The 16,977-nt window shown below is 52.8% G+C and overlaps 7 protein-coding genes across 7 annotated transcripts; 4 read left to right on the top strand and 3 right to left on the bottom strand.

Moving 5' to 3' along the window:
• Window positions 1-3,050: 3,050 nt before the first annotated feature.
• Window positions 3,051-4,408, top strand: K460DRAFT_426028 (uncharacterized protein; the record flags this gene model as incomplete). Its single annotated transcript, XM_040938242.1, has 3 exons — window positions 3,051-3,069; window positions 3,262-3,710; window positions 3,790-4,408. The coding sequence occupies 3 exons, from the start codon at window positions 3,051-3,053 to the stop codon at window positions 4,234-4,236; spliced, it is 915 nt and encodes a 304-aa protein (XP_040789877.1). The 3' UTR covers window positions 4,237-4,408.
• Window positions 4,409-4,581: 173 nt separating this feature from the next.
• On the bottom strand, window positions 4,582-6,660 carry K460DRAFT_402672 (histone-lysine N-methyltransferase SET9; the record flags this gene model as incomplete). The annotated part of the gene is made up of 2 exons (XM_040936550.1): window positions 4,582-6,486; window positions 6,568-6,660. 2 exons carry the CDS (start codon window positions 6,658-6,660, stop codon window positions 4,582-4,584), a joined length of 1,998 nt encoding a protein of 665 aa, XP_040789876.1.
• Window positions 6,661-7,129: 469 nt separating this feature from the next.
• K460DRAFT_363408 (ribosomal protein L14) lies at window positions 7,130-8,098 on the top strand. Its single transcript, XM_040932810.1, has 4 exons — window positions 7,130-7,254; window positions 7,311-7,395; window positions 7,447-7,993; window positions 8,042-8,098. Exons 1-3 carry the CDS (start codon window positions 7,240-7,242, stop codon window positions 7,746-7,748), a joined length of 402 nt encoding a protein of 133 aa, XP_040789875.1. The 5' UTR covers window positions 7,130-7,239; the 3' UTR covers window positions 7,749-7,993; window positions 8,042-8,098.
• K460DRAFT_363406 (uncharacterized protein) lies at window positions 7,873-8,811 on the bottom strand. The gene is made up of 4 exons (XM_040932809.1): window positions 8,637-8,811; window positions 8,419-8,590; window positions 8,043-8,132; window positions 7,873-7,994 (listed from the first exon to the last, which is right to left on the bottom strand). Exons 1-4 carry the CDS (start codon window positions 8,714-8,716, stop codon window positions 7,929-7,931), a joined length of 408 nt encoding a protein of 135 aa, XP_040789874.1. The 5' UTR covers window positions 8,717-8,811; the 3' UTR covers window positions 7,873-7,928.
• Window positions 8,812-8,849: 38 nt separating this feature from the next.
• Window positions 8,850-9,829, top strand: K460DRAFT_56637 (rotamase-domain-containing protein). Its single transcript, XM_040938526.1, has 4 exons — window positions 8,850-9,054; window positions 9,111-9,541; window positions 9,592-9,708; window positions 9,761-9,829. Exons 1-4 carry the CDS (start codon window positions 8,911-8,913, stop codon window positions 9,768-9,770), a joined length of 702 nt encoding a protein of 233 aa, XP_040789873.1. The 5' UTR covers window positions 8,850-8,910; the 3' UTR covers window positions 9,771-9,829.
• Window positions 9,830-11,368: 1,539 nt separating this feature from the next.
• Window positions 11,369-12,358, top strand: K460DRAFT_352463 (uncharacterized protein; the record flags this gene model as incomplete). The annotated part of the gene is made up of 2 exons (XM_040931655.1): window positions 11,369-11,648; window positions 11,772-12,358. 2 exons carry the CDS (start codon window positions 11,369-11,371, stop codon window positions 12,356-12,358), a joined length of 867 nt encoding a protein of 288 aa, XP_040789872.1.
• A 2,850-nt stretch (window positions 12,359-15,208) lies between these two features.
• Window positions 15,209-16,008, bottom strand: K460DRAFT_363402 (uncharacterized protein). The gene has a single exon (XM_040932808.1). The coding sequence runs from the start codon at window positions 15,705-15,707 to the stop codon at window positions 15,423-15,425; it is 285 nt and encodes a 94-aa protein (XP_040789871.1). The 5' UTR covers window positions 15,708-16,008; the 3' UTR covers window positions 15,209-15,422.
• Window positions 16,009-16,977: the final 969 nt, after the last annotated feature.

Below are 16,977 nucleotides of genomic sequence, written 5' to 3'. Positions count from 1 at the left end.
GGCAGAGGGACTCGGCTAGAAATCGCAGACCTCGTAAAGCCGACTTGCTCGGCACGTAAGATTGGTAAACCTAGCCAGTACGCGCGAGTTAGAACTTAGGATCTTCAGCGACAGTTTAAACGATCATCCCGAGCAAAGTCCTCACAGCGCTTGAGGAGGTCAGCACTCACATCACCTGAAACCGCAAGCCCACGTCCAGAACTCTATCACTATCGTTGAAGCTTCCGGACAGCCTTTCATCAACAAGAATGAAGCCAAACCCTACATTTGGGGTTGGCAAACCCATCAGAACAGGCGGGCCACCAGTAAATAAACGGCCCATGTCACCAACAGCTCCAGAGCGAGACAGAAAGCGACCAAAGCTGAAGGGAGGTTTCGTCTTAGACAGCGATGAGAGCGGGGCTGAAGATCATGACTATGATGGAGAAGACAACGACTCAATCCCAGCGACACAGCCGCCAAATCAACGGCTAACATTAGATGGTCGTAACACGAAGTCCAACGGAGCCTCTGTACCAACCAAACTGCTCAACAAGTCTCGCCTGAACACCCTTCTCGGCCGCAGCAAGGATGTCAGCTCTCTCCTTAAGCAGCGGCCTGAGAGTCGAACAGTGACTGTTACCAGACCACAAGCTAATGCACCCATGAATCCAGACCCGGCTGCCGGGAAAACTATGATGAATGTAGGGCCCTCGCCTTACTTAGCTTCACCTCTCGGTACCATCAGAGACAAGCAAATCGATAATATTAGCATGCCGTCAACATTGCTATCGCGAACGACCCAGAAGAACGGAACTGGACCTTCATTGCTGATCGAATCTCGAAATGGGTCTGCTAAGGCGGAGGGTCAACTTCTACATAATCCCTTTTTCAGACAGCCAGCACAACCTTCAGCGAGGCAGCTGCCAAGTTCTTTTCAGACGTCGGCTAGCTCTCATGGTTCGAGACCTAATCCAGTCAGCCCTCAATACAAGAAACAGATTTCGGGGTTAGCTCCTGGAGGACTACTATCGAAGAACCAGACGGTTGGTGGGACGGCGAAGCCCGGACACGCGTCTAGTATGCAACTGACTCAGAAGCGAAAGTCTGAAGATATCGCGGGTGGACCTATTGGCAACATCGCGCACCTCAAGAAGCCAGTCATAACTTCTGAACAGTCTCTTGCACTTGTCCCACCGCCAGTGATATCTCTACCAGGATCGCGATTCACTAGCAGTGGGACACCAGCGAATACAACCAACAAGCTATCGTCAATGGCGGTCAACCATCCTCGGGGTCAACAACTGAAGGTATCTACTGCAGCACCAAGATGTGAGCCAGCCATACCAGATAAATATAGTCTATCGGCACTTGTCAGAAGGGCTGAAACAAGCGTTGTCAATCAATCTTCAAATCAACCTATGACCAATACTCAACCATCTCTAAATACACCACGACAGGCCATTGCATCAGCTGGTAACCTTGGTGGGGCTCCAACGGTGAGTACGCCGAATTCTGGCCATAAGTCACCATTCTCTCGACCTGCGTCTCTCAACTCGCCGCAAAAACCACAGAGCAGACCTGAAGCGCCTGCTTGTGCATATGTAAATGACCCCTCTACTACAGCCATGGCTCCCTCAGAACAAGCATTGTTTACACTAGAGCAGTCAGCCACTGGCATCATACTCTCTCCCCTTACGATTTCGGATAATGCACAGCCGTACTTTGAATACTCTGTATTCCAGAAGGGATGGTTTAGCGAGCAAAACGAGGATGATATAACGGCCGCCGAGATTATATCACGCCCTTACACTGACGTTGATGAGGCCAATGCTCAGGCTGAAAAGCTGTTTCAGTATATACGAGAGCAATACAGCCAGCATCTCCCTGTTCAGTTTTCCGAGTGGAGCAGCAAGCGCAACCACGATGATTGTTTAGCACTAGTGGGAGCCTTCTCTCCCATCGACTACCCAAGTAAGAAGTCTTACATCAGAATATGGGTACAGCGTGACTCTGTGTCAAAGTATGCAAATCAAACTCCAGGAGCTGGGAAGTTCACCCCGTTGATATCGAAGACTGCCTACACCCTTCGCCTCTTCAGGTTGATTTCCGGGTCAGATGATACCAACACCGAAACGATAAGCAACAGTCAGCCTCTGATTCGGGCGTACCACAAAGTCCCATGCAGTGAGGTCTACACGACGCTTGATGCAGCAAATCGTGCGGCTCGTAGCCTTCAGGTTGAGCTCAGCCACGAGAAGCATCCTAAAAACGAGAATACCACAAAGTGGCAGAAAGGAGACCTGAAGAAGTTGAACGACAAAGTGCATGCTCTAGATCCCTCCATGGGTGGTGGCGAGGGATACTGGAAGAGCGAATTCAATGCCTGTGGCATGGGCGGTGACAGGTTCGAATTGGTTGTGGAGGAGGTTAGAGTGTGTGGACCGAGGAATTAGTGAGGCGCTATTGATAGCATATCAGGGGCAAAATGTGCGGAGAATCGGTAAAAATGGGGCAGGTGATGATCTGTAACCTTGGTTGTACATATCCCTTCCCACCTCTGCATTGGCCGAGGGCGAGGCCCTTTCCATTACTTAGATATTCAGCGGTCTGTCTTGAGCTTATATTGCTTGGGAGTCAAGCAAGGCTTCTACTTGAAAGGGGTTGCTATACCGCTTCTCTCTTTCTACACAAAATGACGTCCTGGAAGTACTACACATATCTATAGGAGAGTAGTATGGAGTATTCATTAAGCGAGCTGGGGTTAGGACGTCGACCTCACTTCCCATTCAGTCACAACCAATGTATTAAACAGTATCAAGTGGACCTCTGCCTTGTACTAGTATGCATTTCTCACGTTCGGTAAGTAACAAAGATTCCTTCACAGGGGCCTGCTTTCCGCAGTATGACAACTCCGCAATAGTGCGGAATTCCGCGCCAGGCATTTGCGGAACGTGATCATGCAAGAAGTCCACGCTTACTCCAATGTCCTCAAGGCTGCCTCTTTTAGGCTGTATCCTTACATATCAACCTGACACGAAATATCAGGACATGATAAATACTCGTTAGCAATGAATTCAGCCAAGCTTGGTAAGTCAGATCTTCCTACACCAAAGCTCATCGCTGATAATCGTTTCCCAGAACTATCTACAGCTGTACATGGAGCATTCAGAACCTTCAATGAAGACAAATCCACTTTCGCCTTACCACTTACACTCATCCGCAACGAGCTCCAACCACTGGCACCCGTACGATCAAAAGATGCTGCTCTCTCGTTCCAAGCCGCGCTGAATGAGCTGGACAATGTGCTCAACCCTCGAGTCCCACTTTATCTTCTTCTGCGCCGCAATGAATCTCTAGTCGTCATCACGTACGTCCCGTATCTGGCCAAGGAAGACCAACGCGCCTTGTTTCTTGCCCACAGACACGAGCTCGTAGGGCAGCTAGGCGAGAAGCACTTCAGCACGTCGTTGATTTGCAAAGAGATTGGCGAAATCACCGATGCTCGATCTTGGGACGAGAGAGATGGGCCTGGTGGAGGTACCGTGAACGAAGCGTCGGAGCAAGCAGATGAACGCGGAGCACAAAGTACATTAGAAGGAGGTGTGAAGGACATGGGCTACATGAAGAACAAATGCCGCCTCTGCGACCGCCGCATGAAGAACGAAATCTCCCCCGACGCTTTACAAGCCCTCGAAACACTCGATCAGTCCGGCGCAACTGTACAAATAGTATGAACCCCCCCCAATCTCTATTTCCTCCATCAAATCTACCAACTTACCAACTAACCAACACACTAACTAACCACAGTCCCTCACCACGGAAACCCTCACCCTAACCTTCGCCCACAAAAACATCCCGCCCACAGCCCTCCCCCCTCTCCTGCCCACCACTAAACCGAGTTTCACATTTTACCGCCACCCCACTACACGCCTTCTCGACTTCATCTTCCACTCACCCGATAGCGCAACGGTGCGCGAGCGCATGACGCACACCATGGCTATCCCCGGGTTAATCAACGTGCACGCTGTGGACCAGGGCATGCACGTCGACCAGAAGATTGAGATCCACGAGCCGGGGGAGTTAGTTTTCAAGGCAGAGGACCAGGAGCGTGTTGGGAAGTTTAGGAGTGTTTATTTGAGGAGGGAGAGGTTTGAGGGGACGGAGGTGGTGTATGAGAATATGGAGGGGGACAAGGAATTCTATGATAGTGTTGGGGGTGGGGTTAGTTTAGAAAGTGTGCGAGGAAATGGGTGAATGATTGAACGCATGAATTCTTGAATTTGGTTGGCCTTTGAAAAAAAAAAGTAGGCCCTTGTGCGTCTTCTATCATGCCTCGTGTCTCTCGTCGTATCGTACAATGACCCACCGCAATGTCCGTGTGGATATGCTATATATGTAATATGCACCAGAGTAAATGTCGAGATGCTGCGCCAATGCTAAGTAAAAAACATGCCATAAATTCCCCGAAGGGTTGAGGGATTCCCAAACCCCCAGCGCCGTAGAATGTTGGACGCCCATGTGCTCAAATAAGTGTAAACTGCCGCCTGTTTGCTTCGGTTCCCTCCTCTTGTTCGTCTTGCTGCTCGATAGATCAACGTGCTACATCGTCTTTCGAGTCCTGCGGGTGCGCCGTCCACTATCGACCTCGACACTCGCACTCATGCTATCCCTGACGCTGCGAGGCGTCGAGAAGCGTTCCCGGATATGTTGTTTCATAACCTTCTTCGTCTTATCGCGCTTCAATTGGCGCTCCTCATCCGGGTCTACGAAGCGATGGACTGTTCGGTGATCGAGGATGCGCTTTTCTTTATCGTGTTTGCCCTCTCTTTCGGTCTTGGGCCACGGGAAGCCGTACAGCTTCGAGTGCCGTTCGCATCGCGGACAATCTTTGCGTGTGTTGTAGCCGTCCTGTTGCACAAATTCGACTTCACATGTCTGGCATTCGACCCACTTGCTGTATTTTGCGCTCAGGAGCGAGGTGCTCGTCATATAGTCACCTGGCTTCCGCTTGTTCGCGACATATTCTGCGTCTTCAACGTCGGTAGGGAGGGGCGTACCGATGCGATTGTGTATTTCAAACTTTGATTTTGAACGTGTTGTACGGAGTGTTGGGCGGGGCTTGCGCTTGACGATCTGTTCGTTCTCACTGTCAAATTCGTAGCTCTCAGAAAGTTCGCTGAGTTCGGACATGTAGTCGTCTTCGGCTGGTGGGGAGGGCCACGGGGCGTTTACCGTAGTCGTCGTCACTTCTTCCTTCACTGTGGCCACTCCTAAAGTAGGCTTTTTATTGTGAAGAGTTTCGGGATCGACCTTGATCTTCGCAACGTTGGGTATGCAATAATCTTCATCGATAGATGTGGCATCTGTAGATTGTGAGGACTTTGGTGACGCTGCCGTCAGCGGCGACTGGGGAGTAGTCTCCCGTGATGAGCTGGTTTCGTTCAGGTTCACTATGAGATGGCCATCCCGCTGCTGATTGCGGAGCTCGCGAGATAGCTGCTCTGATGTGGCGATATTGGTGGATGGATCCTCAATGCTAGATACTGGGACTTCTTGTCGAAGGGAGGATGTGCTATGCGCCTTCTTCAGAGTCGCTTTGTGCAAAAGGTTCGAAATACGTCGTCTAATTGGGGAGGTCTTTTGCTCAATTTTGACCCGCTTGGAAGAAGGCGTCGCGACGCGCGAGGCATCTTCTTCTGCCGAGACGTCTCGTTGTCGCTTTCTCGATGATCGTGCGTCCTTGGAATTACTTTGTTCTGTTATAATGTGAATCGTGTCGGAGTCGTCCTCTTCCTCCTCATCGTCGTCGTCGGTATCTTCTACTCGCTTCATGGGCGCCCAACCATTCTGCTGTCTATCTTCGCATGTGTGACAGAGACACTCTTCATTATCATCGCCGAAATAATCGTCACCGTAGGATACCGTGATCTCGTCTCCTTCATTGATAGGCTTTACTGCAACGATCTGCATTCCATCGTAGCCTTTTGTTGAAAGCTTTGCATTCGCATCACAGTCGTGGTTGGCGAAGCGCGCAGGCCCGAGAAATAGCGAGCGCGTCTTCTTCCTGCTCGAAATGACAAGACTGAAATCTTTGCGTGCGAGTTCCAGTGTCTTTTCCTGCTCCTCAGTCATAGCCACCTGAACTCCAGTCAGATACTTGATCTCCTCGCGCGGGTTGATGTCGCGCCGCGCAGTGATGGATGCTTCGTGGTCCGTAATCGTATAGCGGTTCGTCGTCGTGACCTCAAATGGACAGTCTGGCATGTATATGTTGACGTATCTCCGAAGGTGCCGCTTGAATTGCTCTTGGTCTCTCTCCTCCTTTAGGCTAGCCATGAATTTGCGCAGCCCCGGCAATTGCAGTAGCTTCTGAACCGCCTCGGCAGGCTCTTTCTCCCATATTGCATATTCGCGGATGATGTCGGCAATGTCTTCCTCGTGCAGGCCTCGAGATGCCGTGGAGCGTCCACCACGGTTCTTGCGAATGATGGTCCAGTAGTACACCTGAATTGCGCACTGATCAGTCCGGTTGCTCCTCAAATATTGGCGACTGTGTTATCGCATGTACACAGCGGTTCAGCCTACCTTGTCAACCAGCGCATCCGTGATGATATCGTCGTACGATGCCAGCTTTTCCAGTGTCAGACCACCCTTTTTCTCCGCGTTCGAAGGCGCCATGACTGCGCGAATGGTTGGAGCGGTCGCAGCTGTGTGTTATTCCGCAATTGATCGTATGTCGCGTGTTTGCAGGTAGGTGAGAGTCGTTGCCGATTAAAGGGGTGGCTGGGGTGACGTATTCGAGGCTTGGAGAGAGCGACTATGCAGGTTTCACTAGTAAGTGAATACAGTAACAATAGCGGCGCAAAAAAGGAAAGAATGAGGGACAATAGGACGCGAAGCAGAAGCAAGCAAGGAGCGGAGCCGCACGAAGGCAGCGAAGACGAAAGATAGTGAAATAGCGCACACGTCGCGGTCAGCGGAGGGAGACAGGGCTGGGCTGAGTTGGTCGCAAATAATGGGCGTTGCGGCCCCCTGCCGATGGATCGGAGGGCCTGACAGGGAGCGAGTGAATGCAGCGCGCTGGCTAGCGAGAGCGCGCTAGGTCATGGATGGCACGGAGGAAGCGCCGGATTGCCCCGACGACATCCACTCTGCAAACTTGTCTTCACATACAACGAACAGCGCATCGATCCCAGCAAACAGCGCGTCACCGGGAGAGGGAGATAGTTTCTGGAAGATTGGACCCAGGCGCACACAATGATTCAGCTAAAGGTATGCAATGAGACGATTACGTGGGACGAGACAAGCACTCATACAGCGCATTCTAGACCCTCGTCAATTGTATCGACAATTCCGGCGCCGCCATAGTCGAGTGTGTCAACGTCCTGCGATCGAAGCGACCCGCAAAAGTTGGTATGTGCAGGGAGTGAGGGAAGAGTGGGCGACTTGGGTTGACAATTGCAGGCGATCGCATAGTAGTCGTTGTGAAGAAGCAGCGTAACTTCGGCCCTGAAACCGGCAACAGCGTATCCATCAGCGCAGCGAACAAGGTCCGACGAGGCGATGTACGACATGCCGTGGTAGTACGGACGGCGAAAAAATGGCAGCGGCCAGATGGAAGCGTAGTCAAGTTCGATGACAATGCTTGTGTTCTGGTCAACAAGGCTGGGGAGCCCATCGGGTCGAGAGTCAGCGGCGTTGTGGCAGCAGAGCTGAAGCAGAAGCAGTGGTCCAAGATATTATCACTGGCCCCGATGCATGTCTAAGAGTTGGAATGGAAAAGAAATAAATGATGCATTTTCAGGAGTCTATGGAGCGCAGGGATATTGTAGAATATGTGTATGCCACTGTACAATACCCATGGGTATCAGAAGATGTTTTTGAACTCCTCCCGATAAGGATCCGGAGATTAACGCCTGCCCAATGCAATGTCATATCGTCGTCTCTCAATCATCTTTCAAGTCTCCGGGACGCGAGACATGACCGCATCCGCAGCAGACATAGTAGAGTGCCTAGTAATATGTCAGGCCCGGTCGCCAGCATGCTCGTTGTGAACTCACCATTCCCGTGTCGGCAGTCCGCTGCTGAGACTGGAAGAAGACGGCCTCGTTCTCGCCGCATTCTGTACACTGCTTCTGCACACGAGGTAACTAGACGCAGGCACAGTCAGCGAGCACGCTCAAGAGCAAGCAAGCAACAGTACAAAAATGCAAATCAGGACTATGGCGAGTATTCGTCTTCCATGTCCTCATCAAAGTCCTCATACTCTTCCTCCTGAGGATCCGTGGACGGCTGGGGTGGTTCGTCTTCAGTCTCCAGCACGAAGCCAGGAGCCGAGTCTTCACCGCACTCGACGCACATGATGGGCATGCCACACATGGTGCAGCAAATCTCCTCGGAAAGAGATGTCTGCGAACTGGAGTGGGAGAGACCAACCGTGGGATCTTGTGCTACCTCTGCTGTAACACCAGCTGTAGCTCCGACTGTCGAGGCGATTTCATGGCGCATGACGCAGGATGAGGGCGCTTCCTCTGTGAAGGCGCATGTTCGGCATGCGAACAGCAGCTTGTTCTCGGACTTGTCCTCGCGGGGGAACAGAAGGTTGGAGCTGCTTGTGGTTAACAGTTTCACTTCCAAACAGGGAGGCTGCTTACCATTCTGAGCAGAAACGGAACAGAATCGGCTCCTTCCCTCCTTGCCTATTACCGCCCATCTGCGCGGCTGGAGACGACATGGTGCTGTGGTTGCGCAGAGGCTGTGAGTTTTGAGGCAGTATGGGTCTTCGCGGCGTGCTGGAGTGGTGGACGGTGATGGCGCGTTGAAGTGTGGTATGGAAAAGGGTATTGAAAGCTTGCGTGAAAGACACACGGGCCCCTGCATGCCGCAACGGCGGTTGTCGCCAAGAGCCTTTGTTTCCCCGCCTCAAGCATGGTCGATCAGCCGCCGCCCACGACGTCGCTGCAACCTCAACTCTCGCTGTTAAATTCTCTGACAACACCCCCACCAGCGCGCACTCATCACATCAACCTCACAGTGTCCATTGAGCCCCCGAAAATCCAAATCGCAGTCATGGTAAGCTACTACGATTCTTGTCTGCTTTGTTCGAGTGCGACTTACACTCCACATAGTCCTCAGGCGAAACTGGTCTTCCCGAAGGCTGGGAGGTGCGCCGCTCCAATACGAAGAACCTGCCATATTACTTCCATGCTCAAACAAAAGACTCGCGCTGGGAGCCACCGGCGGGCACAGATTCAGAGACGTTGAAGAATTACATGGCATCCCACCATAGCTCAAAGGGCGTTGTGCCCGCCCCCTTTGCACCCACCGAGGGCAAGATTCGATGCGCCCATCTCCTCGTCAAGCACCGTGACAGCAGGCGCCCGGCCAGTTGGAGGGAACCCAAGATCACGCGCTCGCAGGAGGAGGCGCGCGACTTGATTGAGGGATATCAAGCACAGATTCGAGCGTACGAGGAAGGCGCGGGAGACAATGCTAGCTCGCTCTCGGAACTCGCCACGACCGAGTCAGATTGCAGTAGCGCACGGAAAGGAGGTGATCTGTGAGTGCTGGTAGCATGGGGGTACTCATAGTGGCACTGACATTCAGCAGGGGCTTCTTTGGTAAGGGCGACATGCAGAAGGAATTCGAGCTGGCTGCTTTCGCGCTCAAGAAGGGCGAAGTGAGCGGCATAGTCGAGACGGCATCGGGGATTCACTTGATTCAAAGGTTGGGCAGACACTCGCACGCCTCGATATGAAGCTAACAAAGTGGAACCCAGGTTGGAGTAGTGTAGCGTATGATGTGCGTGTTTTGCCACGGGACCTCAACAGCATGCTTGGGGCGTGAGTGAATGAAAGCGATGTGTATGTTAAGAATAAGGGAGTTGTTGGGACAAAGAAGGTCGATTATTGGAGAGGTTTTGCTGGGACAGTGGCGCCCCGACCAAAGGAGAAAAAGTGCTCAACCACGACGATCGAGGGTAGGCTATGCGCCGCTAGTCGAGGACATGTACACAGTACGGCTCTTAGCAGCAGCAACGCAATCAAAACGTGTAGTTCATGTTTGGCTTGCTGTTTGTCTGTTTGCATGCTGTTCGTCGAGGTGATGATTTGAGCGGCATGATGATGATGATGGAGCGAGTGTGGCCGCAAACGACATGCTATCGTAGCCGCCTTGGGTTTGTGAGAGACGGTCGCAAGACGGAACCACAGGACTGCCTGGCATGAAGAGGTCGCCCTCGCCCTCGCCCTCGCGCATGAGGCGGCGGGCGTCTTGTCCACGGTGCATTCCACGAATCGCAACGGGCTGCAGCCAGCTTTGTTCATTTTTACGTCAATGTGTCTGCGCTCTTTGGTAGATTAAGACCCTTGGCTACCACACCACCCACACCTACAGCAGACCCCGGCGGTCATCATCAGGTGAGTGCACAGGCATGGAGCCCTGGAAGCTCTGAGCGGCAGTCGGCTCGAGTCGGATGCAGGCGAGGATGGGGTTCTATCTACTCACTCACTCACTCACTTTACTGTAGAGCCATACCAAAGAAAATAGCACACGTCCCGCGAGCAACGGCACATCTAGCCGCTTTCGGCCATCTGCAGAGTGCGCCTTCCCCAACCCGCTCCGGCTAATCCCGGGCTGAGCAACGACGATTGTGTGACGTAGCAGGCAGCAGGTACGTATGTGCGTGCGGTGCGTGCTTTTGCTTGTTGCATCTGCGTTTGGGTTTACGTTTGCGCGCAGGGTGGCCTGAACACTTGGATACAAACTTGCATTCCTATAACGGGCCAGGTGCCGTACTGCAAGAAATTGGGCGGTGCAGCGGAACTGGGCAGCGGAACCGTGTTATTGGGCTTCCACCCCTGTCCTGCAATCATCATTGTCCGCGCACGCAAACCTTCCTTCCTTCGTTCCTTCCTTCCTGTCTCGACGCTTCTTGGTCCAAGCTGTACTCAATATCTCTAACCAAGGACAGGCCTCCACTTCCCTGTAGAGAATTACATGACAAGGCAAATATCTACGTCAGGCATGGGAAACCCCTCTAATTCCCATCATCCCATCATCCCATGAGTAGATAACTACTCGTATCCGCCGCCTTCACCCCTGCCTACTGGCTCGCTCCACACACCCCTTCCTATTTACTCCGCTTCAGCGTCTCGGGCTCGAGCACTACCATTCACCCACCACACACCCACACCCACACATTCTCTCTCACCCTGCTCTCCAGATACGCGCCTCGCTCTCTACAAATAGCCCGCCCCCTCACCCTCCTTTGACGCAACAAGGTCGACTCAGCAACACGCCTTGGACTCACCAGCTCACTCCAACCTCGACACTCCTTCGAGCATTCTCCACCGCACATAGCTAATCGACATCCCTCACGGCCGTCATGGCTACCCCACCATCTGTCAACCCCATATATCACGACCCCACCCAGACCCGCAGTCGCCGCAGCTCTAGCCGAAAAAGCTTTGCTTCGACGCTCTCCAGGTCTTCCTCTCAACTCGACTCCCCCCGCACTGCTTGCCCCAAGGACGGCGATGCCTTCAGCTACGACCCCGCCCATCTTCGCATTTGGTATCTCCCGCAGGAGCTCTGGCACCGTCTTCCGGCTCAACTCCAGTCGACCCTGGCCGCTGTGCAGCACTCTGGAGCAGCTGTTCTGACTGGTAAGTCGCAATCTCACCCGTGCTGCCTGCTTGCCTTTTCCAATTGGCTCGTCGTTGCGCGATATAATTTTTTCCAACTGCCACGTCTGCCTATATGATTGATCATATGCTAACTGCCATCAGGCTTCGGGCGTCTGGACAAGCACACGGAGGACCTTGACAGCGACCATCTGGATCACAAGGTAGATGAGCTGTTGGTGCACCTTGACGATCTTCCGCTCCCCAAACTCCGCACCATCAGCAATGCCAGCAGCCTCTTCCAATCAGACTTCTCCTCCCCATTCACTGCTGGCTCTTCGGGTTCACAGTCAGGCTGCACTTCTCCCGTAACGTCAACTGGCTTCACGCTGTCACAGCCCATGTGCCCCGCGTCGCCCATCTCCCTAGGCCCCCCTGAGCTTTCGGACAAGCGTAAGCCCTCTCGTGACCGCTCCTTCTCCATACCGCTTGAGCCGCACGACGCCTACTACGTGACCGAGCTTTCGCACCTGCGTACTGAAGCCCTTCCCCGTCTCCGTCACAAGTGTCACAAGGTGGACACGGAGTGGTATGAGACCAAGCGCACTGGATCCCTGGCCGCAGATGATGTCAACGCCTTTGAGAACTGGTGGGCTGAGAAAAAGTGCATCGTTCTGAGCCTCAACGAGAAGGGCAAGAGTCTCGCAACTGCCCATGGCCTTCCCAACACGGGCATGGGCTGGCAGCCGTAGTGGTTATTGAGGCTGGTTTCCTTGACCCACTCTTCAAATGGTTCACCGAGCGCACCAGATATCGGACATGGGATGATTTCCATTGCCACAACATAGCTATCTGGTGCTGCCTCAAGGAACCGCTTTTCCTTTTCCTTTTCCTTTTTCTGAATTCATGGACTCCTTTCCCTGTTTCATTGCTTTTAGCGAGGAGTTGGTCGGCATGTACAGCGATGGAGCATCTGCATGAGAGATTGGGGTTAACTGGATTTACATTTGGGCTCGACTGGTGTCTATGATAGAATCTCTATACGCCCGCCCGGTCGGGATCGACGACTCGAAAGGAATGCGCTCTCATGTATGGCCACTAGCATGTGGAAGTCTATACTGTTTTCCTAGTGTCACATTTTCTACTGCCATAGCAGACCATCTTTGACGGCATGGCCCGTCGGGATAGCGAATTCATGATCAAATTCGCACTGTCTTGTCACATGATTATGCATACCGTCTTGTTTAAGGCCACCCATCTACTCTTGTGTCTATCAGCTTTCAAGCCATTGCTATAGGCAGAATACTATCATTAGCCCAAGCTGACAAGCGTTTTTGACGTTGGGCCTCACCGATGTCAACACCAGTAATGCGGTTGCACAAGAACAAGGTCAACTGACAGCACCCATTATCCATCCGTCGATCCAGGAGCCCGATCCTGCACCGTACTCAACCCTGCTGCGCCACACACACAACATGCAGCATTTCAGCTCTCAACGCAGCAGGGGGCAGACGTGTCCGCGCCCGCGGATCTTATCCCTTGTGCTGTTAAGCGGCTGAAACTTTGTTGTAAGCGAGCAATTAGATTGCTCAGATTACACGCGAAAAAGGAACGGGCAGGAAATGCGAGGGCCCTCGCAATGTCATTGGTCCAAATAGAGCTATTTTTCACATCCAACTCGGAAAAGTGACATTCCTGATCCGTCCAGGGGGTTATGACCTGTGCTTTACTATGACGGTCAAATGTCTTGCTTTTAATACGCATCGTCGTCATCCGTGTCAGCGCGCGGTTGCCTATCGCGATCGCGACTCGACCGCCCACCACCACCAGGTCTCTTGTTGGGAGAAGTTGTTGCGCGCCTGCGAGTTGGTGGGAAATCCTCTTCGTCCTCGTCTCGTAAGCCACCGCCTCCTACGCAGCTGTTAGTGGAACCAAAACCGGACTCTCGTTTGGGGGCGAGGAGGTGTCACTGACCCGCCATATTCCCAAAGCCGGCTTCATCTTCGTCGTTCCTACGCCTACCCATGCCTGGACGTCTTGAGGGCCCCATGTCGAAGTCTTCGGAGCTCAAATCGGGACGACCGCCGCGTCCTGGACGTCGACCTCCTACCATGCCTCCGCGGGCTCTCATACCTGAAGCTCTACCGTAGAGTGTCATAGGATCCATATCCATGTCCATACCTCCAAACTTTGCACCCCCTCTGGCTTTTCGAGGGGGCATGAAGTCTGGCCGCATGGGCTTCGTGCCTGCGTATGGGTTTCCCATACCCATACCATCCATATCTGCCATGCTCATTTCATCTCCAAAGGCCATGCCCCCCGCCGCCATGTGTCCCATTGGCATCCCTGGAGCGCGCATTGGGCGCTTGCCCATCGGGTCCATCATGCTTGGGGGCATTCGGCCCATATCGGGCATGCCCATACCATAGGGATCGCCGCCCATTGCCATGTTCATCTGCTGAGCCATCCGAGGATCCATGCCCGCGTCATTCATGGTGAAAGGGCTGGGTCTGCCAAAAGGTGATGGTGAGTTACTGCCATGTTTCCCCCGCTGCTGGTTTTCTTTCCGCATGTCTTGGAACCGCTCATCGAGTGCTTCAAGTAACTCTTCTTTGAAGCCTTCAAACTGTTCCTTTCGCTCTTTGGCTTCTTCTTTCTTGCCTTTGCTTTTTTTACTCTTTTCTTCCTTTTCACTTTCTGCTCCGCTCTTCTTGCATCCAGAGTGGTCACCGCAATCTTTTCCTAGGTCGTCTTTGAGAACATAGCGTATCTCGCCGGCAATGTACTGCTGCTCATCTTCATCGTCGTCTCCCCCTCTACCGCGGTTCTCCTGCCCGCGATACACAACACGGTGACTTTTGCGACACTTGCAGTTCGTCGTGCATACGCAAGCGTCGAGCCATGAGTTTTCATCGAGCCAGGCGTTACCTGAGGGTCCGACTCTCTTGCCAGCGGGCTGACCGCGGTTGAGCAGTGCGGAGATTGGCGGATCGTCATGCGTTCGTGAGGGTCGACGTGGAGAAGACGACTCTGCTGCGTATGCGCCCATGGGGACGCGCGCATGCTGGTTTGAAGGCCGACCTGATGCACGGCGTGGAGGCTGTGGCGGAGGGGCGCGACCATCGCTTGATGGCTCACTTGGTGGTGGGCGTGCGTACGGCGTGAAGGCATGCATGCCAGCGCCGGGCATGTCCCCTCCTCCTCCTGCTCCTAATCCGCCGCTGTAGCGAGGCATGGAGGGGTTTGACGTGTATTCTGGCGGCATACCCATACCTCCCAGTCCTCCCATACCTCCCATAGCGCCTGGTCCCATGCCACCCATGCCATTCATACCCATCCCGCCCATCCCGGGACTCGGCATACCCATACCCATTCCACCCATACCGCCCATTGTTCCCATCCCAGGATACGCACCAAACGGCATCTCGGGCGCAGATCTAGGCCTCATATCTGCACCCCCAAACGCATGTCCACCCGCCCCACCTCTTCTCCCCATCCCACCCATCATACCCCCAGGATACCCCATAGAACCCTGTCTACGCATGCCACGTGGACTCATACCCTCCATCCTATCCGCCACCGTGCTGCTCTCACTATCTTCTCCCTCTCCACTCTCCTCTTCAATTTCAAGATCAACACTTAAATCCGCCCTTGGTCGTCGTGGGCGCCGTGGACGCGGTCGGCGGCCTGTGTGTCCGTATGGAGGATACCGAGGGCTGCCACCTGTTGGAGAAGGGACGTATACCGGGCCCCGTTGCGTGTATGGATCGCTGCGTGAGCGTGAGTAGGAAGGGGGATGGACTGTGAACGCGGTTCCTAGTCTTCATCAGCGCTGTTACTTGAGCAAAGAGAATGGAAGGGAAGATCACGGAGGAGGGCATACACACCTGGTGGGACGAAGACTTTTCCTCTTGGAGCGGAGACTTGGACGAGTGGTGGGGGCGTCGAGTGCCCTGCGCCCATGGTATGTGTTTGCTGGATATACGGAAGGGGGAGGCGTCCTGCAGCTTTTGGATCCGATGCGTTTGGGCGGTGAGATATGCCAGGTTTGATGGATCGTAGACGGTGTATATTTTCTGGACGTTTCTTCTCCTCAGGCATGCGTATCGGTACGACAACAACGAGATAGTCACGCCCAAAAAGCCGTCTATTGCATCACACCTGACCTTTCTACAACAATAACATCGACAACGAATCGACACTGGGGAAAGTAGTGCCGCGAACCAAACTGGCAACAAGAGCAGGATGAGAGAACGGTCCCTTCGCACAAGAGAAGAGTCGGCTTTTGTTTTGAACACTCGCTTACTCACCTGCTTGCTGCCTTGATTGCTTCTACTCACGTGCTGACATGGATCAATTTGTTTGCTTGATTCAAAATTGGCAACACAAAGGACGAAGAGAGAAGGTTACACGAACCCGGGACCTAGAACCTTAACCTGGAACGAGGACGAGATCGGAAAACGAGAACGTAGAAGGTTAGCGAGGTACGAGATTAGCTTGGAGTAGCCTAGTGAGCAAGCAAGCAAGTAGGTGAAGTTTGGTTCTGATGCGCTTGAACGGTGAGCGAGTGCGATTTTGTTGGCGGAGATAGAATTGGACATTTGTCTGGGGTATGGTAGTACGGTGTAGCGTAGTGACACGAGAGGTTGTGTTTCTGCTTTCATGCACGTGGATAGAGACATGTAATCTCTAGTCTAAGGTTGCAAGGGAAAGATACATAAAGAGAATACGCTAAATACTATACTATCCTATCTTATTAATATCAATTACACTTACACAAAGTTAGATACAGGAACTTGAAGTACTATCATCGTGTCGCCAAGGAAGTGGCTAGTCAAAGTTGTGGTTGCGATGTTTACGCGTAAAAACAACCACGTAAAACACCAATAAATTCATGGCGCTGCAGCAACGCCAGTAGACTGTACTAAAGCGCAGTTCTGCTTATTCAGCAAGGCGGATACATCTTTTTTTAGTGATATTAGAGATACTGTATGTTTAGTGGTGGAGATGTGGTGTTTAACGCAAGAAAGGGTTCTTTGCGAACGTGCGACTCTGCCATTTGTTCCGTCACAAGCACTATCCCACGCACAACACATACATAATTGAGGAGTCTCAGTTCCGATGCCACTATGTCCAATCTGTCTCGAAGATGTTTGAAGTTCATGTATATTCTCAACTCTCCTATCCACCCCTCTGCTCGTGTATCATCTCCAATCAATCATTACGCAAGAGGTCATAACCGCTAAGCTGAACATAAGAGAAAGAACGCCGAAGCAAGCCAATGCCGACCGATCCTGGAAGAGATGAAAAAGAACAAGAAATGAAAGCAACGTCCTCCACCACTGACTTCTGCTTTTCCGCCTCTCGGCTT

Source organism: Cucurbitaria berberidis (assembly GCF_010015615.1).
Source record: "Cucurbitaria berberidis CBS 394.84 unplaced genomic scaffold K460scaffold_2, whole genome shotgun sequence".
NCBI classification, from domain to species: Eukaryota; Fungi; Ascomycota; class Dothideomycetes; order Pleosporales; family Cucurbitariaceae; genus Cucurbitaria; species Cucurbitaria berberidis.
This window is presented reverse-complemented; position numbering and strand designations above follow the sequence as displayed.

Bases quoted from the DNA above. Each gene is read 5' to 3' on its own strand.
- K460DRAFT_363406 (XM_040932809.1), bottom strand. From the start codon at position 8,716: ATGTCGTCTCCAGCCGCGCAGATGGGCGGTAATAGGCAAGGAGGGAAG. The intron at 8,591-8,636 runs GTAAGCAGCCTC...AACCACAAGCAG, and splicing joins TTCCGTTTCTGCTCAGAATG to CTCCAACCTTCTGTTCCCCC. The intron at 8,133-8,418 runs GTTGGTCTCTCC...GCCTGCGTCTAG, and splicing joins AGGTAGCACAAGATCCCACG to TTACCTCGTGTGCAGAAGCA.
- K460DRAFT_363408 (XM_040932810.1), top strand. The intron at 7,396-7,446 runs GTATGTGCAGGG...TGACAATTGCAG, and splicing joins GAAGCGACCCGCAAAAGTTG to GCGATCGCATAGTAGTCGTT.
- K460DRAFT_56637 (XM_040938526.1), top strand. From the start codon at position 8,911: ATGGTCGATCAGCCGCCGCCCACGACGTCGCTGCAACCTCAACTCTCG. The intron at 9,055-9,110 runs GTAAGCTACTAC...CACTCCACATAG, and splicing joins AAATCCAAATCGCAGTCATG to TCCTCAGGCGAAACTGGTCT. The intron at 9,542-9,591 runs GTGAGTGCTGGT...GACATTCAGCAG, and splicing joins GCACGGAAAGGAGGTGATCT to GGGCTTCTTTGGTAAGGGCG.
- K460DRAFT_363402 (XM_040932808.1), bottom strand. From the start codon at position 15,707: ATGCCTGAGGAGAAGAAACGTCCAGAAAATATACACCGTCTACGATCC.